This window comes from Mustelus asterias, chromosome 5, assembly GCF_964213995.1.
Source record: "Mustelus asterias chromosome 5, sMusAst1.hap1.1, whole genome shotgun sequence".
Lineage (NCBI taxonomy): Eukaryota > Metazoa > Chordata > Chondrichthyes > Carcharhiniformes > Triakidae > Mustelus > Mustelus asterias.
Genome location: NC_135805.1, coordinates 77723977 through 77744243, shown reverse-complemented (window position 1 = coordinate 77744243; position 20267 = coordinate 77723977). Strand labels below are relative to the sequence as shown.

Below are 20267 nucleotides of genomic sequence, written 5' to 3'. Positions count from 1 at the left end.
GTTTAAAGTGAAAACTAGAAGTGGGCAGCAAAGGAGTCTGGGAAGGGTTTTTATTTTAACTTTAAAAGTCAGTTACCTGGGAGGTTCCCCCTCATTGATCCACTGGAGCAAGCTGAGAGGGGTGATTGAAAAGCAGCAGTGCTGGTAAGAGATTAATTGGATTAATTGAATTGTTTATTTATTTAATTAGTCAGCTAGTGTGTGTATTTTTTTGGCCTTTACTTTAACAGCAGTTTTTCAAGTTTAAAGTGAAAACTAGAAGTGGGCAGCAAAGGAGTCTGGGAAGGGTTTTTATTTTAACTTTAAAAGTCAGTTACCTGGGAGGTTCCCCCTCATTGATCCACTGGAGCAAGCTGAGAGGGGTGATTGAAAAGCAGCAGTGCTGGTAAGAGATTAATTGGATTAATTGAATTGTTTATTTATTTAATTAGTCAGCTAGTGTGTGTATTTTTCTGGCCTTTACTTTAACAGCAGTTTTTCAAGTTTAAAGTGAAAACTAGAAGTGGGCAGCAAAGGAGTCTGGGAAGGGTTTTTATTTTAACTTTAAAAGTCAGTTACCTGGGAGGTTCCCCCTCATTGATCCACTGGAGCAAGCTGAGAGGGGTGATTGAAAAGCAGCAGTGCTGGTAAGAGATTAATTGGATTAATTGAATTGTTTATTTATTTAATTAGTCAGCTAGTGTGTGTATTTTTCTGGCCTTTACTTTAACAGCAGTTTTTCAAGTTTAAAGTGAAAACTAGAAGTGGGCAGCAAAGGAGTCTGGGAAGGGTTTTTATTTTAACTTTAAAAGTCAGTTACCTGGGAGGTTCCCCCTCATTGATCCACTGGAGCAAGCTGAGAGGGGTGATTGAAAAGCAGCAGTGCTGGTAAGAGATTAATTGGATTAATTGAATTGTTTATTTATTTAATTAGTCAGCTAGTGTGTGTATTTTTCTGGCCTTTACTTTAACAGCAGTTTTTCAAGTTTAAAGTGAAAACTAGAAGTGGGCAGCAAAGGAGTCTGGGAAGGGTTTTTATTTTAACTTTAAAAGTCAGTTACCTGGGTGGTTCCCCCTCAGTAGTAGTTTTTTTTTTCTCTCGGGCCCCTAGCCCTATAAATTGGTGCAGAGGAGATACCCGATCCTCTACACTGGTAGAGGATCCCACCCTTCCATCCTCCTCTAACCTAATTATAAGTGTGGGGAAGTTTTTTGTTTTCTTTTTTTCTTGCTGGTAATGGCTTCAGGGATGGCAGTTCAGGCAGCATGCTGCATCTCCTGTGGGATGTATGTGGTGAGGAAATCCAGTAGTGTTTCAGGAGATTTTAGTTGTAAGAAGTGCATTAGATTGCAGCTTCTGGAGGAGCGTGTAAAGGAGCTGGAGGGGGAGGTAGAGGAACTCCGCATAATTCGGGAGGCGGAGGTGGAAGTTGATAGGAGTTATAGAGAAATAGTAACTCCTAGAAATGAGGCTTGGGTCAATGCCAGGAGGAGGGGTAAGAAGCAATCGGGAAGACAATCCCCTGGGGCGGTTCCCCTCCATAATAGGTTTTCGGTGCTGGAGGCTACAGTTGAGGAGGAATCAACTGAGCATAGAGAGCAGATCTCTGGGGGTGAGCCGAGTGAGAAAGCTCAGGTGGTTAGGGGCTGTAAAAGACTGGGCCTTGTGATTGGGGACTCCACAATTAAGGGGACAGATAGGAGGGTCGGAACTAAAGGTAGGGACTCAGGGTTGGTGTGTTGCCTACCAGGGGCTGGGGTCCGGGATGTGTCTGACAGGGTATTCAGGACTCTTAGGGGGGAGGGAGATAAACCACAAGTTATTGTACATGTGGGGACACACGACATAGGGAGGATAGGGGAAGGGGATATTAGGCAGGGATTTATGGAGTTGGGGTGGAAACTAAAGGCCAAGACTGACAGAGTGGTTATCTCTGGACTCTTGCCTGTACCACGGGATAGTTTAGAGAGGAATAGGGAGAGGGAAGGTTTGAATTCATGGCTGAGGGGATGGTGCAGGAGGGAGGGGTTCAGGTACTTAAGCAATTGGGGCTCGTACTGGGGAAGGTGTGACCTCTATGAGAAGGATGGTCTACACCTTAATCAGAAGGGGACCAATATCCTGGGGGGTAAATTTGCTAAGGCCATGCAGGGAGGTTTAAACTGATTCGGGGGGGGGGAGGGATCCTGAGTAGTGGGGCTGAAAGTGAGGGATGCATGGATGGGGACTGCAATGCACGGCATTGCAGAGGTGGGGTGGAGCAGGGTTTGAAATGTGTATACTTCAATGCCAGGAGTATTCGCAATAAAGTGGGTGAACTTGCAGCGTGGATCAGTACCTGGGACTTCGATGTTGTGGCTATTTCAGAGACATGGATAGAGCAGGGGCAGGAATGGATGCTGCAGGTCCCGGGGTTCAAATGTTTTAGTCGAAGTAGGGAAGGAGGTAGAAGAGGGGGAGGGGTAGCATTATTGGTCAGAGATTGTATCACAGTGTCAGAGAGGAGGTTTGATGAGGACTTATCTGTTGAGGTAGTATGGGCGGAGATTAGAAATAGGAGAGGAGAGGTCACCCTGTTGGGAGTCTTTTATAGACCTCCTAAAAGTTCTAGAGAGGTTGAGGAAAGGATTGCGGAGTCAATCCTGCTTAGGAGTGAAAGTAATAGGGCAATTGTTATGGGGGATTTTAACTTGACTAATATTGACTGGAATTGTTATAGCTCTAGCTCGTTAGAGGGGTCAGTTTTTGTTCAAAGCGTGCAGGAAGGTTTTTTGACTCAGTATGTAGACAGGCCAACTAGAGGTGAGGCTATATTGGATCTGGTGCTGGGAAATGAGCCAGACCAGGTGCTAGACTTGGAAGTTGGTGTGCATTTTGGTGATAGTGACCACAATTCGGTTACGTTCACCTTAGTGATGGAAAGGGATAGGCATGAACCTCGGGCCAGTGGTTTTAGCTGGGGGAAGGGTAATTATGAGGCTATTAGGAGAGAATTAGGAAACATAGGTTGGACTAGGAGATTACAGGGACTGGGAACGTCCGACATGTGGAGTTTTTTCAAGGAGCAGCTACTGCGAGTCTGTGATAGGTATGTCCCTGTCAGGCAAGGAGGAATTGGTAGGGCTAGGGAACCGTGGTGCACCAAAAAAGTTTCTTTGTTGGTTAAAAAGAAAAAGGAGGCTTATGTTCGGATGAGACGTGAGCACTCGGGTAGTGCACTAGAAAGCTTTAGATTGGCTAAGAGGGAGTTGAAGAGCGAGCTTAGAAGGGCTAAAAGGGGACATGAGAAGACTTTGGCGGATAGGGTTAAAGAGAATCCTAAGGCGTTCTATAGGTATGTCAAGAACAGAAGGTTGGTTAGGGCAAGTTTAGGGCCAGTTATAGATGGCAGAGGGAAGTTATGTGTGGAACCGGAGGAGATTGGTGAAGCATTGAACCAATATTTCTCTTCGGTGTTCACGCAAGGGGACATGAATATAGCTGAGGAGGACACTGGGTTGCAAGGGAGTAGAATAGACAGTATTACAGTTGATAAGGAGGATGTGCAGGATATTCTGGAGGGTCTGAAAATAGATAAATCCCCTGGTCCGGATGGGATTTATCCAAGGATTCTCTGGGAGGCAAGAGAAGTGATTGCAGAGCCTCTGGCTCTGATCTTCAGGTCGTCGTTGGCCTCTGGTATAGTACCAGAAGATTGGAGGTTAGCGAATGTTGTCCCATTGTTTAAGAAGGGGAACAGAGACTTCCCCGGGAATTATAGACCGGTGAGTCTCACTTCTGTTGTCGGCAAGATGTTGGAAAAAATTATAAGGGATAGGATTTATAGTTATTTGGAGAGTAATGAATTGATAGGTGATAGTCAGCATGGTTTTGTGGCAGGTAGGTCGTGCCTTACTAACCTTATTGAGTTTTTTGAGAAAGTGACCAAGGAGGTGGATGGGGGCAAGGCAGTGGACGTGGTATATATGGATTTTAGTAAGGCGTTTGATAAGGTTCACCATGGTAGGCTTCTGCAGAAAATGCAGATGTATGGGATTGGGGGTGATCTAGGAAATTGGATCAGGAATTGGCTAGCGGATAGGAAACAGAGGGTGGTGGTTGATAGTAAATATTCATCATGGAGTGCGGTTACAAGTGGTGTACCTCAGGGATCTGTTTTGGGGCCACTGCTGTTTGTAATATTTATTAATGATCTGGATGAGGGTATAGTTGGGTGGATTAGCAAATTTGCTGATGACACCAAAGTCGGTGGTGTGGTAGACAGTGAGGAAGGGTGTCGTAGTTTGCAGGAAGACTTAGACAGGTTGCAAAGTTGGGCCGAGAGGTGGCGGATGGAGTTTAATGCGGAGAAGTGTGAGGTAATTCACTTTGGTAGGAATAACAGATGTGTTGAGTATAGGGCTAACGGGAGGACTTTGAATAGTGTGGAGGAGCAGAGGGATCTAGGTGTATGTGTGCATAGATCCCTGAAAGTTGGGAATCAAGTAGATAAGGTTGTTAAGAAGGCATATGGTGTCTTGGCGTTTATTGGTAGGGGGATTGAATTTAGGAGTCGTAGCGTTATGTTGCAACTGTACACAACTCTGGTGCGGCCGCACTTGGAGTACTGTGTGCAGTTCTGGTCCCCACATTACAGGAAGGATGTGGAGGCTTTGGAGAGGGTGCAGAGGAGGTTTACCAGGATGTTGCCTGGTATGGAGGGGAGATCCTATGAGGAGAGGCTGAGGGATTTGGGATTGTTTTCGCTGGAAAGGCGGCGGCTAAGAGGGGATCTTATTGAAACATATAAGATGATTAGAGGTTTAGATAGGGTGGATAGTGATAGCCTTTTTCCTCTGATGGAGAAATCCAGCACGAGGGGGCATGGCTTTAAATTGAGGGGGGGTAGTTATAGAACCGATGTCAGGGGTAGGTTCTTTACCCAGAGGGTGGTGAGGGATTGGAATGCCCTGCCAGCATCAGTAGTAAATGCGCCTAGTTTGGGGGCGTTTAAGAGATCCGTAGATAGGTTCATGGACGAAAAGAAATTGGTTTAGGTTGGAGGGTCACAGTTTTTTTTTTAACTGGTCGGTGCAACATCGTGGGCCGAAGGGCCTGTTCTGCGCTGTAATGTTCTATGTTCTATGTTCTATGTTCTTCCATCGGGAAAAAGGTACAAAAGTCTGAGGACACATACTAATTGACTCAAGAACAGCTTCTTCCCTGTTGCCATCAGACTTTTTGAATGGACCTACTTTGCATTAAGTTGATCTTTCTCTACACCCTGGCTATGACTGTATCATTACATTCTGCACTCTCTCCTTCCCTATTTACATAATGCTTTGTCTGTATCGTGCACAAGAAACAATACTTTTTACTGTATACTAATACATGTGACAATAATAAATCAAATCAAGATCAATCCTCACTGGATGCAAGTGAGGTACCAAAAGATTAGAGGTCTGCAAACACTGTATCATTATTTAAAAAGGGTGCGATGGATGAGCCAGAAAATTATAGGCCACCCAGTCTGACTTTGGTAGTGGACAAATTATTGCAATCAATTCTGAGGGACAGGATAAACTGCCATGTAGAATGGATTGGATTGATCAGGGGTGGTCAGCGTGGTTTTGTTCGGGAAAGATCATGTCTTACTAACTTAATCAATTTTTGGAGAAAGTAACATGAAAACATACATAGAAAATAGAAACAGGAGGAGGCCATTTGGCTTTTCCAGCCTGCTCCACCATTCATTATGATCATGGCTGATCATCAAATTCAATATCCTGATCCCCCCCACATATTCCTTGAGGTCCAAGAGCTATATCTAATTCCTTCTTGGTAGTGAATTCCACACAGTCACCACTCCCTGGGTGAAGAAATTTCTCCTCACCTCAGTCCTAAAAGGTTTACCCCTTATCCTCAAACTATGACCCCTACTTCTGGACTCCTCCACCATTGGGAACATTCTTTCTGAATCTACCCTGTCTAATCCTGTTAGAATTTTATAAGTTTCTATGAGATCCCCTCTCACTTTTCTAAACTCCAATATATATAAACCTAACTGACTTAATCTCTCCTGATATGACAGTCCTGCCATCCCAAGAATCAGCCTGATAAACTTTCGCTGTATTCCCTCTATAGCAAGAACATCCTTCCTCAGATAAGGACACCAAAACTGTACACAATGCTCCAGGTGTGGCTTCACCAATGCCCAATACAATTGTAGTAAAACATCTTTATTCCTATACTCAAATTTTCTCACTATGAAGGCCAACATGCCATTTGCCTTCTTTACTGCCTGCTGTACCCGCACGCTTACTTTCAGTGACTGATACACGAGGACACCAAGGTCTCGCTGAGTATCCACCTTTCTCAATTTACACCCATTCAAATAACAATTTGCCTTCCTATTTTTGATACTGGAGTGGATAACCTCACATTTATCCAACAAGGAGGATTGATGAGAGTTGTGCAGTGGATGTTGTCCATATGACAGGCTGGTCAGAAAAGTAAAAGCCCATGGAGAAAGTATCCATGACCCTTTGGATCCAATTCACCACAGGGGAATGTGGTGAATTGGATCCAAAATTTGTTCAGCGACAGGAAACAAAGGGTAATAGTCGATGGATACTTGTGCCATCAATCCACATCAATCCACAGGACTGAGTGTGGGGTCTCTTTTGGTTTTTTGTATATATTAATAATTTGGATTTTAATTTGGGAGGCATGATTGAGAAATGTGCAGATGACACAAAAATTGGTTGTGTAATTGATACTGAAAAGGATAGTTGTTGTCTCCAGGATGATACCAATGGTTTGGTTGAGTGGGTGGAAAAGCGGCAGATGGAATTCAATCTGGAAATGTCGAGGTAATGCATTTGGGGACGGCAAACAAAGCAAGGGAATACTCAGTAAATGGACTGAGGAAGCGAGAGACCTTGGAGTGCATGTCCACAGGACAGATGGACAAGGTGGTAAAGAAAGCATATGGAATGCTTTCCCTTATTGGACAAGGTATTGAATACAAAAGCAGGGATGTAATGCTGGAAATGTGGAAATGTACAAAATGCTGGTTAGACCACAGTTGGTAGTGTGTGTACAGTTCAGGTCACCGCGTTACAGGAGAAAATACTTGCTTTGGGGAGAGTACAGAGGGGATTTACAAGAATGTTGCCAGGGCTGAGGGGTGACTAATTGAGGACAAAATTATGAGGGGCCTAGACAGGGTAGACAGGAAAGACTTGCATCCCCTTCCCGAGGGGTCAATTACCAAAGAGCGTAGATTTAAGGCGATTGGTAGAAGGATTGGAGAGTACAAGTGGAAAACATTTCACCCAGAGGGTGGTGGGTGTCTGAAATTCCCTGCCTGAATTGGTGGTCGAGGCTAAAATGGTCAATTGATTTAAAACATCCCATCAACCACCTGAAGTGTAGTAACCTGCAAATACATTGGCCAGTGCTGGAAGGTGGAATTAAAAGGAATAGCTGGCATAGACATGATGGGCTGAATGGCCTTTTTCTGCTCCATAACCTTTCTATGATTTTTTGGTAATAAGGTCATTCTAGTAGTTTTAGTACGTTACCTCGGATATCTAATCAATGAATTCGGGAAACTGCACGTATTTGAGAAGTAACCATGTCATTTAAAAATGAGTTGAGAAAGGTCAGCAATCCTTCTCAAAGGGGTGAGTTGTGAAACATTAGGTTCTTTAATAAACTGGTATTTTCTGTATTGCATGAACATGGGTGGCACAGTGGTTAGCACTGCTGCCTCACAGCGCCAGGGACCAAGGTTTGATTCCCGGCTTGGGTCACTGTCTGTGCGGAGTTTGCACATTCTCCGTGTCTGCGTGGGTTTCTTCCAGGTGTTCCGGTTTTCTCCCACCGTCCAAAAGACATGCTGGTTAGGTGCATTGGCCATGCTAAATTCTCCCTCCGTGTACCCGAACAGGCACCAGAGTGTGGCAACTAGGGGATTTTTAGAGTAATTTCATTGCAGTGTTAATGTAAGCCTACCTGTGACACTAATAAATAAACTTATAAAAACTCATTATGAAATTAGTTAAACAACACTGATCCTCTCTCTCTGGAAAGACAATTTCTAAACAGTCCCTGGAAACATCAGGGTCACTTGGTTCAGGCTGCCATGTCGACATTCGTAAGCTGTGTACCCCTTTACCAATGCAAATGTTAAGAAAGGTGCAGGAAATGACCCTTGGATGACGTGAACTAAAAAGCTGACTTCAAGCCATAGTAGTGAACAGTGGGGAGATGATCGCCCTGAGATCTTGGTACATGTCCTGTACTCATTAAACAGAAGGGCTGAATAAGTGCTTGACATGGGGTAAGCTACAAGCCCCAGAAAATGGTGCATTAACAAGTGCTTGGTGAGAGGGGTAATCCTCGACAGATAGCAGTGTACATCAGGAAGCTACCTTCTTCATATTGTTATGATCCCCAGCTGATGTTACCACTGACAAGTCAGAGCCCAGGGTGGAATCTGGCTTAATAAATCCGAACTTTCATTCTTTGTTTAGATATGTGGAGAGCACAGAGACTGCTGATGTACTTTTAATAAAAGAATAAAACATTTATTACAAGAAAAAATGAACTATAATACACAAATCCAATCCATCTATACCTCAACAGATAGATACAGATTCATAAGGTAACACATGTTTACACCATAACACCCTCAGTAGGTACACAGTCCATGTAAACCAATAGGTGAAATGTGGTCAAACACTCAACACTCTGAAACCAAATGACAGATGCCACCCAAACAATTTCTATGGAGTTCTCATCAATTCCCCCCATACGCTAGTCTCACAGAACTCTGCCTTTCGCATGAGGGTTTCCAATCTCCGCTCTCAAAGAACACATTGGAATCTTCTCCCAAAAGACAATTTCACTCGCATGTCCTCGTCATGGATCCATCTCCAGGGTTTCAAAGTCTCCTTCCAGTATTCCTCTGCATGGTGGCACAGTAGCAGAGTGGCTAGCCTGCTGCCTCCGCACCAGGGATCCTGATTCAATTCTGGCCTTGCATGACTGTTTGGATTTTGCACATTCTCCCCCGTGTCTGTGTACGTTTCCTCTGGGTGCTCCAGTTTCCTCCCACAGACCAAAGATGTGCAGGTTAGGTGGATTGGCCATGCTAAATTGCCCCCTAGTGTATCAAGATGTGTAGGTTATGTGGATTAACCATGGTAAATGTGTGGGGTTACAGGGATAGGGTGGGGGAAAGGATCTGGATAAGGTACTCTGTCAAAGAGAGTCGGTGCAGACTCGATGGGCTAAATGGCCTTCTTTCACACTCTGTGAAACACCATGCGCACTCAAGTTTCGCCTTCCATACAATCACTCAGATATCCAGTCATGCCAGCAGAACATCACACTAAGAAGTCACTAATCTTTGGATCTCCTTGGATCGCTGGATTCTTGCAAGCCGATGTTGCTTTACATCTGCAGTTTTGTCTTTGTGGAATCTCCCTCACTCTTCTTGGAACTTCCCTCTGTACCTCTCCCTAGCTGTAGGATATTCTTGTTCTTTAGTTTGATGCCTGCTCGCTACATGATCCCTTCATGTTTATTTCAGCAGATTCTATGAAAAGTTGCTGACTCCTGGGTTACATTCTTTCTGCTGAATCAACTGTCACTAAGTAACGGCCCAGTTTTTTTATACCCTGTGTTTAGGTTAGAGTCATAAAACCTCATTAAAAATGCAGGCATCTTTAAAAATGAAATCAAACTCTAGCTTCTTTAACACAAACTGCAGAAATATAAATTAAACTTAAAGCCACATCTTATTCCTAAGAGCCACAAATACAACTTAACTAAAACTCTCTCTCTTTCCCCAAAAAAATGGAAGATGGACCAGAGAAGGAACAGGAAGATCAACTATTCCCCTAATATTGTGGCTACAAAGAGCTAAATGCTGCTATCACAGGCTATGAGGTCAATCCGTCGATTCATTCTCTGGGATCAGTAAACAGCTCTCAATTGTTGCAAGTTGTATTTTTTTTGTCTAATAATGCATCATATCTAATGGGTCTTAATAAACTATCTTAAAATTACTTATAAATAAGTGACTGCCTATATTAGGTATGTGTGCCACCCCCGCTCCCCCCGCCGAATCCAAAATCTTACAATATCCAAGATGTTCAAAGGACATCTTGCAATATCCAAGATGTTCAAAGGAACACAAAACCTATGGATCTCACCTGCTTCTATAGTGTGCTGCCTACTAACTATGGGATGACCAAAACTTAAAATTGGCAAGTGTAGTACACAGATATTAAAATTCAAAGAATTATAGTTAATACCAAAACTGCTTACTCATCTCTCAAAAGTTTAACTCCAAAAGTGAAATCCAATAGCTAAACATAAGCTTCAGCATACAAATTAACAGTGGCATTCATATTCGCCATTTTTTAATGTCTTCTTATTTACATTTGTGCTGTTGTCTGACATTAAAAAAGGCATGAATTTTTGTTTGAATGCTGACTAGTTGCTACATGTTTATACTTTTGTCAATTAAAAATTCCTGTTTAATATTATAACCTTGAGCGGACACAAAATCTCAGGATGTTGCAGTGTGAGTTACCCAACACAATGTAAGATGACCACTTTACAGCACCAATCTCATATTTCAACTAAAGCTTAGAAAATGTATTTTGTAATGCACTTCTCCCCAGTCATTTCAAATGGAATACTACTCAATGATAAAAAGCAATAACACACATCTGAATTAATCCCTGCTTTTATTTAAACATCCCAAGTGGAGGTTCTTGTCATCACCATGTAATCTTTACTGGTTAAATATGCAGATGTCTCAATTCCCAATTTCAAGGTAGAGTTTAGCGTTCAGGAAATAGCAGTGCTCAGGATAATTCAATTCATAATGATAATCAAGCTACTCATTTTTCCACATACCCAATACAATTTTCACTTGGATTTGCCTGACCTCAATGTACATCCCTGATTAATCTTTACATTATGTCTGCCTTCCAGGCATTTTCAATACTGTGTTAAAATAATTGTTTAATTGCTCAGACCGCGTGTTCTATTTTAAGACAGTTAACATAAATCGCGTTAGCTGTTTCCTTCCCCTTTGTCACCGTTTGCCATTGAACTTAAGAAACGGATTAGCAGCTTTATTTCGCACGTTTTGAGGTGATAGTTATCATCATGCTCTACAAGGAACTTTGGGAAGTTAATGAACACAATTGGCTCTGCACTCTACTGCTCTAATTGTTACTATTAGAAGAGGTGGCATTTCGTGATTATGCCATTTCTGAGATGCTGACATTCATGACACACAACACATTGATCCATCTTGGTGCACATCACTCTGAGAATTAGCATCATGGTGCAGCATTGCCAACACAACCTCAGGAGATCTTGCACAGTCATCAATTTCATGATTTGCAGTTCTGAGTGAGGCACATTTGATTCTGGTGCAAAATTGTTTCACCGATATTGTGGTGAACCATAGTTGGTTACCACTATGAGTACTGAACCATAGATGGTCAGCACTATGGGGGTTTGTAGATATGTTACTGTTGTCACTGTTGGGGTTAGGGTTGGGCTGTTAATATTGTTCTGTGGTACACTCCAGTTGGCTCCGCCTACCTGGAGGAGTATAAAGGTCACTGCACTGCCTGGAGACCCTTTAGTCTGGGATTGTATTGTATATAGTGTGCTCCATTCTTGTTAGTAATAAAAGCCTTTATTTCCTGGGTACAATCTAGCCTCCCGAGTGATTTAATCGCGCATCAATTTTATTACTAACAAAATTTGGGGATAATAAAATCCATGGAGCAAATGTTGAAACCCGATCGGCTTACTTTAGATCCACATGCGGCAGGAGCGTTGAACACTTTCGACCATTGGTTAAAGTGTTTTCAAGACTACATCGATGCCTCAACAGCCATTCAAAACGACGCCGATAGACTGCGGGTCCTCCACGAGAGGGTAAGCGACACTGTATACTCATCAATCCGCGATGCCCAAGGCTACAAAGGGGCCATCGAACTACTTAAGAAACTGTACAACAAACCGCCAAACGAGATCCATGCTCGATACCTTCTAGCCACTCGATGGCGGCAGCCCGGCGAAACGACAGGACAGTACCTGCGCGAACTTCAGCAGCTAGCCAGAGCCTGCAACTGCAAGCCAGTGTCAGCGGCCCAGTATACGAACGACTTGATCCGAAATGCGTTCGTGGCGGGAATCGGCTCATTGTATATTCGCCTTCGGCTGCTAGAGCAAGGTAACCTAGACCTCGCTAAGACGGTAGAATTGGCTGACACAATGGAAACGGCCTCCAGAAGTCTAGAAACGTACCCCACCGACCACGTGGGAACATTGTGGCAAGTACAGCCACCGACTCAACTTTACCCAGCGGCTCCGAAAAACTGCGCGATTGTGCTTTCAACCTCGGACCTGACGATGGCGGCAGCTCCAGGAGGCCCGCGGTGTTACTTCTGTGGATTGGCAAAACACCCTCGGCAGCGATGTCCAGCTAGAACGGTATTTTGCTCCGCGTGTGGGAAGAAAGGGCATTATGCCAAAGTCTGCAAGGCCAAACCACCCTCCAAGCATAGCAGCGCGGCGTGTGATTCTCCAGAGCCTGTCTCCTTGTCTCCAGCTTCTTCGAGGTCTTCCACCACGTGCGATTCCAGAGCGCCGCCATTCCTGACGACGAAGACGCAAGACACGTGCGACCTGCAGGGGCCGCCACTTTTAGTGCCACCAACCACGTGCGATCCATGGGCGCAGCCATTTTGGTCGGCACCGACCGCAGACGACCAGCAGGGGTCATCATCATCAACCATCTCAGCTGCCTGCAGTTGTAGTCAAGACCCAACGGTGGTGTCAATCATCCTGGACCAGGCCAAGCCTCACAGACTCGACAAGTCCATGACGGGCATAGAGGTAAATGGACGCCAAATTCATTGTTTGTTTGACAGCGGGAGGGAGAGTTTCATTCACCCTGACACCATGAAACGGTGCGGTCTCCGAGTACGGACTGTCAGACAGACAATTTCGATGGCGTCGAGGTCCCGGTCTAGGGAGCTGCGTGGTCAACCTAACGGTGCGGGGCACAGTTTACGAGAACTTCAGGCTCCTCGTGTTACACACCTTTGCGCTCCGATACTCCTGGGACTAGACTTTATGGTCCACCTGAGGAGTGTAACACTGCAGTACTTTCAGTGGGAGCATAGCAGCCTCCAAATTGCCCAACGCGCTCCACGTGTAGCCTCTCGACACTCAGAATCACCCCACCATCCTTATTCGAGAATCTCGTGCCAGGCTGAAAGCCCATCGCAACCAAGAACAGGCGTTACAGCGCTGAGGATCGGATCTTTATTCGATCTGAAGTTCAGCGGCTCCTCAGGGAAGGGATCATTCAACCTAGCACTAGTCCATGGAGAGCGCAAGTCATGGTGGTTAAAACTGGAAACAAACCCCGGATGGTCATAGACTATAGTCAGACCATTAATAGATACACGCAGCTGGATGCGTATCCTCTCCCGCGCATATCTGACATGGTCAACCAGATTGCGCAGTACCGAGTGTTCTCCACCATTGACTTGAAGTCAGCTTACCACCAGCTCCCCATTCGCCCAGAGGACCGAAAATACACGGCCTTTGAGGCGGATGGTCGTCTTTACCAGTTTTTAAGGGTTCCCTTTGGCGTCACGAATGGGGTCTCGGTCTTCCAGCGTGCAATGGACCGAATGGTGGACCAGAACGGGCTGCGGGCTACCTTCCCGTACCTGGATAACGTCACTATCTGCGGCCACGACCAGCAGGACCACGATGCCAACCTCCTTAGATTTTTACGCACTGCGTCTCGCCTGAATCTGACCTACAACAGGGAGAAGTGCGTATTTAGCAAGCGCCGCCTAGCAATTCTCGGATACGTGGTGGAAAACGGGGTCCTTGGCCCTGATCCAGACCGTATGCGTCCCCTCCTTGAACTTCCCCTGCCCACTAGTATCAAAGCACTGAGAAGATGCTTAGGTTTCTTTTCATACTATGCACAGTGGGTTCCCAATTATGCGGACAAAGCCCGTCCGCTCATTAAGTCTACCTCTTTTCCCCTAGCAGCAGAGGCTCGTTTAGCCTTTGAAGGGATAAAAGCTGACATCACGAAAGCCACGATGCACGCTGTTGATGAGTCCATCCCCTTTCAGGTGGAGAGTGATGCATCTGATTTCGCCCTGGCCGCCACACTTAACCAGGCGGGCAGGCCCGTCGCCTTTTTCTCTCGCACACTCCAAGGCCCTGAAATTCGGCACTCCGCGGTGGAAAAAGAGGCTCAGGCCATTGTGGAGGCCGTTCGGCATTGGCGCCATTACTTGGCGGGAAAACAATTCACCCTGCTCACGGACCAGCGGTCCGTGGCGTTCATGTTCAACAACACGTTACGGGGTAAGATCAAACATTCCTCATGTGTGCGGAACTTGGCTATTAGTTTCTGCTCAGTGACTCTGCGCTGTCGTGTGTCGTGAAGGCCGCCTTGGAGAACGCTTACCTGAAGATCCAAGGCTGAATGCCCGTGACTGCTGAAGTGCTCCCCCACAGGAAGGGAACAGTCTTGCCTGGTGATTGTCGAGCGGTGTTCATTCATCCGTTGTCGTAGCGTCCGCATGGTTTCCCCAATGGTCCAACGCCGGCATCTCCACATCATGACTACCATCGACGCCACAAACTGCCGGCTCCAAGTGGAGAGGATCTCCAAGAAGATCGCGCATATTGACACAGACATCAAGTTTCTACAAACATGCAAGAAAGCAGACAAGATACCGAAAGGACTACGGATCACGAACCCACTCAGGTCAACCTTTAACACGGACTACGCTGAGAGACTGTGCCGTCGCACCTCTCTCACCCTCCTCAAACACCTCATACACTAACTCTACAGCAAACGCCGCAGCCTGGAAACCAAGATCGAATCCATAGTCTCAACTTGCGCTCAGGACGCAGACCAGCTGCGAAACTCTGCCAAGCAGACGAGACAAAGGAACTACACCATCTACATGCACACCAAGAACAGGAAACTTGAGAAACTCAGCATCACAACCAGCAGCAACCAAGCCTCCCCCGGTACCACAGTAGAAAACAGTACCACTTCATTCAGACACACGGAACAGCCATGGGGACAAATGTCGCACCTCAATATGCCAACATCTTCATGCACAGGTTCAAACAAGACTTCTTCACCGCACAGGACCTTCAACCGATGCTATACACTAGATACATCGATGACATTTTCTTCCTTAGGAGTCATGGTGAGCAATCACTGAAACAACTATATGATGACATCAACAAGTTCCATCCCACCATCAGACTCACCATGGACTACTCTCCGGAAGCGGTTGCATTCTTGGACACACGCATCTCCATTAAGGACGGTCACCTCAGCACCTCACTGTACCGCAAGCCCACGGATAACCTCATGATGCTCCACTTCTCCAGCTTCCACCCTAAACACGTAAAAGAAGCCATCCTCTACGGACAAGCCCTCCGAATACACAGGATCTGCTCGGATGAGGAGGATCGCAACAGACACCTCCAGACGCTGAAAGATGCCCTCATAAGAACAGGATATGGCGCTCGACTCATCGATCAACAGTTCCGACGCGCCACAGCGAAAAACCGCACCGACCTCCTCAGAAGACAAACACGGGACACGGTGGACAGAGTACCCTTCGTCATCCAGTACTTCCCCGGAGCGGAGAAGCTACGGCATCTCCTCCGGAGCCTTCAACATGTCATTGATGAAGACGAACATCTCGCCAAGGCCATCCCCACACCCCCACTTCTTGCCGTCAAACAACCACGCAACCTCAAACAGGCCATTGTCCGCAGCAAACTACCCAGCCTTCAGGAGAACAGTGACCACGACACCACACAACCCTGCCACAGCAACCTCTGCAAGACGTGCCGGATCATCGACACGGATGCCATCATCTCACGTGAGAACACCATCTACCAGGTACACGGTACCTACTCTTGCAAGTCGGCCAACGTTGTCTACCTGATACACTGCAGGAAAGGATGTCCCGAGGCATGGTACATTGGGGAAACCATGCAGACGCTACGACAACGGATGAATGAACACCGCTCGACAATCATCAGGCAAGACTGTTCTCTTCCTGTGGGGGAGCACTTCAGCAGTCACGGGCATTCAGCCTTGGATCTTCAGGTAAGCGTTCTCCAAGGCGGCCTTCACGACACACGACAGCGCAGAGTCGCTGAGCAGAAACTGATAGCCAAGTTCCGCACACATGAGGACGGCCTAAACCGGGATGTTGGATTTATGTCACATTATCAGTAACCCCCACAGCTTGCCTCCTGGACTTGCAGAATTCCACAAGCTGTTCTGTCTGGAGACAATACACATCTCTTTAACCTGTGTTGAATGCTCCCTCCACCCACATTGTCTGTACATTTAAGACCTGGCTGGTTGTAGAGATTTGCATTCTAATCAGTATTCTGTAATTTGATTTCTGTGTCTGTGCCCTGTTTGAGAACAGATATCCACTCCATCTGACGAAGGAGCTCTGCTCCGAAAGCTTATGGTATTTGCTACCAAATAAACCTGTTGGACTTTAACCTGGTGTTGTGAGACTTCTTACTGTGCTTACCCCAGTCCAACGCCGGCATCTCCACATCATGATTGCCCAAAGGAGGCAGAGAGTGGGTATAGATGGGTCTTTTTCTAAATGGAGGTCAGTCACCAGTGGTGTGTGCCAGGGATCTGTTCTGGGACCCTTGCTGTTTGTCATTTTCATAAATGACCTGGATGTGGAAGTGGAGTGATGGGTTGGTAAATTTGCTGACGACCCGAAGGTTGGTGGGGTTGTGGATAGTCTGGAGGGATGTCAGAAGTTACAGAGGGACATAGATAGGATGCAAGACTGGGCGGACAAGTGGCAGATGGACTTCAACCCAGATAAATGCGTCATGGTCCACTTTGGTAAGTCAAATGGGGTGAAGGAGTACAATATAAAGGGAAAGACTCTTAGTACTGTAGAGGATCAGAAGGACCTTGGGGTCCGGATCCATAGGACTCTAAAATCGGCCCCGCAGGTGGAAGAGGTGGTTAAGAAGGCGTATGGTGTGCTGGCCTTTATCAATCGAGGGATTGAGTTTAGGAGTCCGGGGATGATGATGCAGCTATATAAGACCCTCGTCAGACCCCACTTGGGAGTACTGTGCTCAGTTCTGGTCGCCTCATTACAGGAAGGATGTGGAAAAGATTGAAAGGGTGCAGAGGAGATTTACAAGGATGTTGCCTGGATTGAGTGGCATGCCTTATGAGGATAGGCTGAGGGAGCTCGGTCTTTTCTCCTTGGAGAGGCGTAGGATGAGAGGAGACCTAATAGAGGTATATAAGATGTTGAGAGGCATAGATCAGGTGGACTCTCAGAGGCTTTTTCCTCAGGTGGAAATGGCTGCTATGCGAGGACACAGGTTTAAGGTGCTGGGGGGTAGGTACAGAGGAAAGGTTAGGGGGAAGTTTTTCACACAGAGGGTGGTGGGCGAGTGGAATCGGCTGCCGTCAGTGGTGGTGGAGGCAAACTCAATAGGGTCTTTTAAGAGACTCCTGGATGCATACATGGGACTTAATAGGATGGAGGGTTATAGGTAGGCCTAAAAGGTAAGGATATGTTTGGCACAACTTGTGGGGCCGAAGGGCCTGTTTTGTGCTGTAGTTTTTCTATGTTTCTAATACAGAAAACAGTTAATATGACAATGTATTGAATGCTTTTGAGAAATCCAAAAATACGACGTCTTCTGGTGTCAGAAAACCAAACATTTTAATACTTATTGTTTTTGCAATATTATTTTCATATTATCATATAATAGGAAACAGGCTTGTGGGGTGTGACTGGTTTAATCGAATTAGAGACAGATAGACTACCAAGGTCAAAGGAGATGTGAAGACAAGTGGTTTGGTATGGTGATGGACAGAGGGAGCCAGTAAAGGTAGAATAAGAATTTACATAAGGCAAAGAAAAGAAAGGTGTGGCTATGGGCACCCGCATGGGTCCCAGTTATGCCCGTCTCTTTATGGGTTATATGGAGCATTCCCTGCTCCAGTCCTCCCCCGGCCCCCTCCCAAAACTCCTTTATCGGTACATCGACGACCATTTCGGTGCCGCTTCATTCTATCATCTGGAGCTGGAAAAATTTATCGAATTTGCTTCCAATTTCCACCCCTCTATCACCGTCATATGGTCCATCTCTGACACTTCTCTTCCCTTCCTTGGCCTTTCTGTCTCCATTTCTGATGATAAACTGTCCACCAGCATCCATTAGAAGCCCACTGACTCCCACAACTACCTTGACTACAGCTCTTCACACACCCCACATCCTGTAAGGACTCTATCCCATTCGCTCAGTTCCTTCACCACTGCTGCGTCTGTTCCGAAGATGCTACTTTCCAAAATAGCGCTGCCGATACATCTTCCTTCTTCCTCAACCACCCACTGTGGTTGACAGGGCTCTTGACCACGTCTGACCCATACTGCCCTGACCTGGTAAATATTTCCGCTATTTTCTATTCTTATAGCCTGTTTGTCAGCTCTGCACTGTCGTAAGCCGATCCTTATAATATAACTCATATCTCGGAGTTTGTTAATTAGGCGTTGAACCAGACAGCACTGCAGCTGATTCGCTGTGAATTTAATCGGCTTACTTTGATGCATTACAAAAATAAAATGCTTGATGCATCACAAAAAGAAAATGTTGTGAAACATAAATAGTGGCACTAGTAAAAAGGGTGAACATTCAATTCTCACTTATATCTTACACGCAATGGAAATAGAATTTCCAAGTCAAAAGTAAATGTTAATAAATAAAATCCAGATTCAAGGAAGCACCAGCCTTGAAAAACCACATCAAAGCAGTACCTTTAGGCATGTATGCCAGCAAGTATTCAAGGAGGAAGTATTCAATTTCAAAAATTAGCAAGTTCCCAGTACATTTGCTTTAAATTTTGATATAAATATTCAGAAATGCTGGCACATTTGCCAAACCATATACATTTTCTTGAGTATTATATTATAAATCAAGCCTCTTACCTGCAATATGTGCTAGTGTTGTCAGGTGTTCATTCTGCACCAGCTGTGCAAATACCACTTCACCTCTAAAATCTGCAATCCCTTCAATTCGCAGGGCCAGCTGTGTTCCTTGTAAGATTTTCTGCACCATCTCCTTGCATTCTTCAACAGCATTTACTGCTCTAACAGAGAAGAAAATCGTACAGCTTACATAAACAAAGGAAAGGGTTTGAATCTTTATTGGCCTGTTCCACTCATGCAAAAGCTCTGGCAATGGCCAAGTACCAATTCCTAAAGGTTCAAAAAAAATTTTTGGCGGTTACTTAAAGTATCGGCTTCATCTGCGACAAACACCCAAATAAAGGACAATTCTAATCGTGAGCAAACAGCACTGTCTGAAATAGAAAACAACACCAAGAACAATTGGTATGATCTTAAATACAGCTTTCTGGCAATGAAAAGGGTAAATAATAACTGTGTTTGTCTTTTTAGTTCTATAAAGATGGAATATCTATGTCTTTGTTTCTTCTAACTATATATTAAACTGCAGAAATGGGTGAGATAAGGATTGGAAAGTCAAAAATCTGTGATGGAATTTCCTCAGTCGGCATAACCTGGAAGTTCAACCTGAAAGTGCACTTGATGTCTTCCCCATTTCAATTCATTTCATCTTTATTCACGCACATTAGACACAGAACGTTTAAGAACCTGTATTTGACGTGACTTATTTTGAGTTATTCTTTAATGGGATTTAGCAAGGCCATCATTTGCTGCCCATCCATAATTCCCTTGAACTGATTGGCTTGCCACGCCATTTTAGAACACAGCTGCTGTGGGTCTGGAGTCACGTCAGCTAGACCAGTTAAGGAAGAACATCAGTGAACTGCTTGTTTTTTTTAAATGACGACCAGCTTACATAAACAAAGGGAAGGGTTTAAATCCTTATTAGCCTGTTCCACTCAAGCAATGGCCAAGCTGCCATTGTGGGATTTGAACCTGTATCCCCAGAGCATCAGCATGGGCCTCTGGATTACTAGTCCAGTGACATAACCACTATGCCACTGTCTCACCGTATGCTATAAAAATATATAAAAAACAACAGAAAATATGGTCCAAGTTTCAGTGATGATGAAGTTCTTTTACAAAGACTTAAAAATGACTCATGAAAACTTGGTTCAATGTGAAGTGATCCTCTAAACAAGTGCAGTTGGAGTGTACTCAAA

At 45.2% G+C, this 20267-nt stretch overlaps 1 protein-coding gene across 2 annotated transcripts in view; it reads right to left on the bottom strand.

Annotated features, from left to right (window-relative positions):
- akap7 (A kinase (PRKA) anchor protein 7) overlaps positions 1-20267 on the bottom strand; it is a 157097-nt gene that overhangs the window by 104511 nt on the left and 32319 nt on the right. For both annotated transcript variants that reach the window (XM_078212860.1, XM_078212862.1), the window contains exon 5: positions 19066-19226. In XM_078212860.1, the coding sequence (XP_078068986.1) occupies positions 19066-19226 (161 nt within the window). The remainder of the gene's footprint in view (positions 1-19065; positions 19227-20267) is intronic.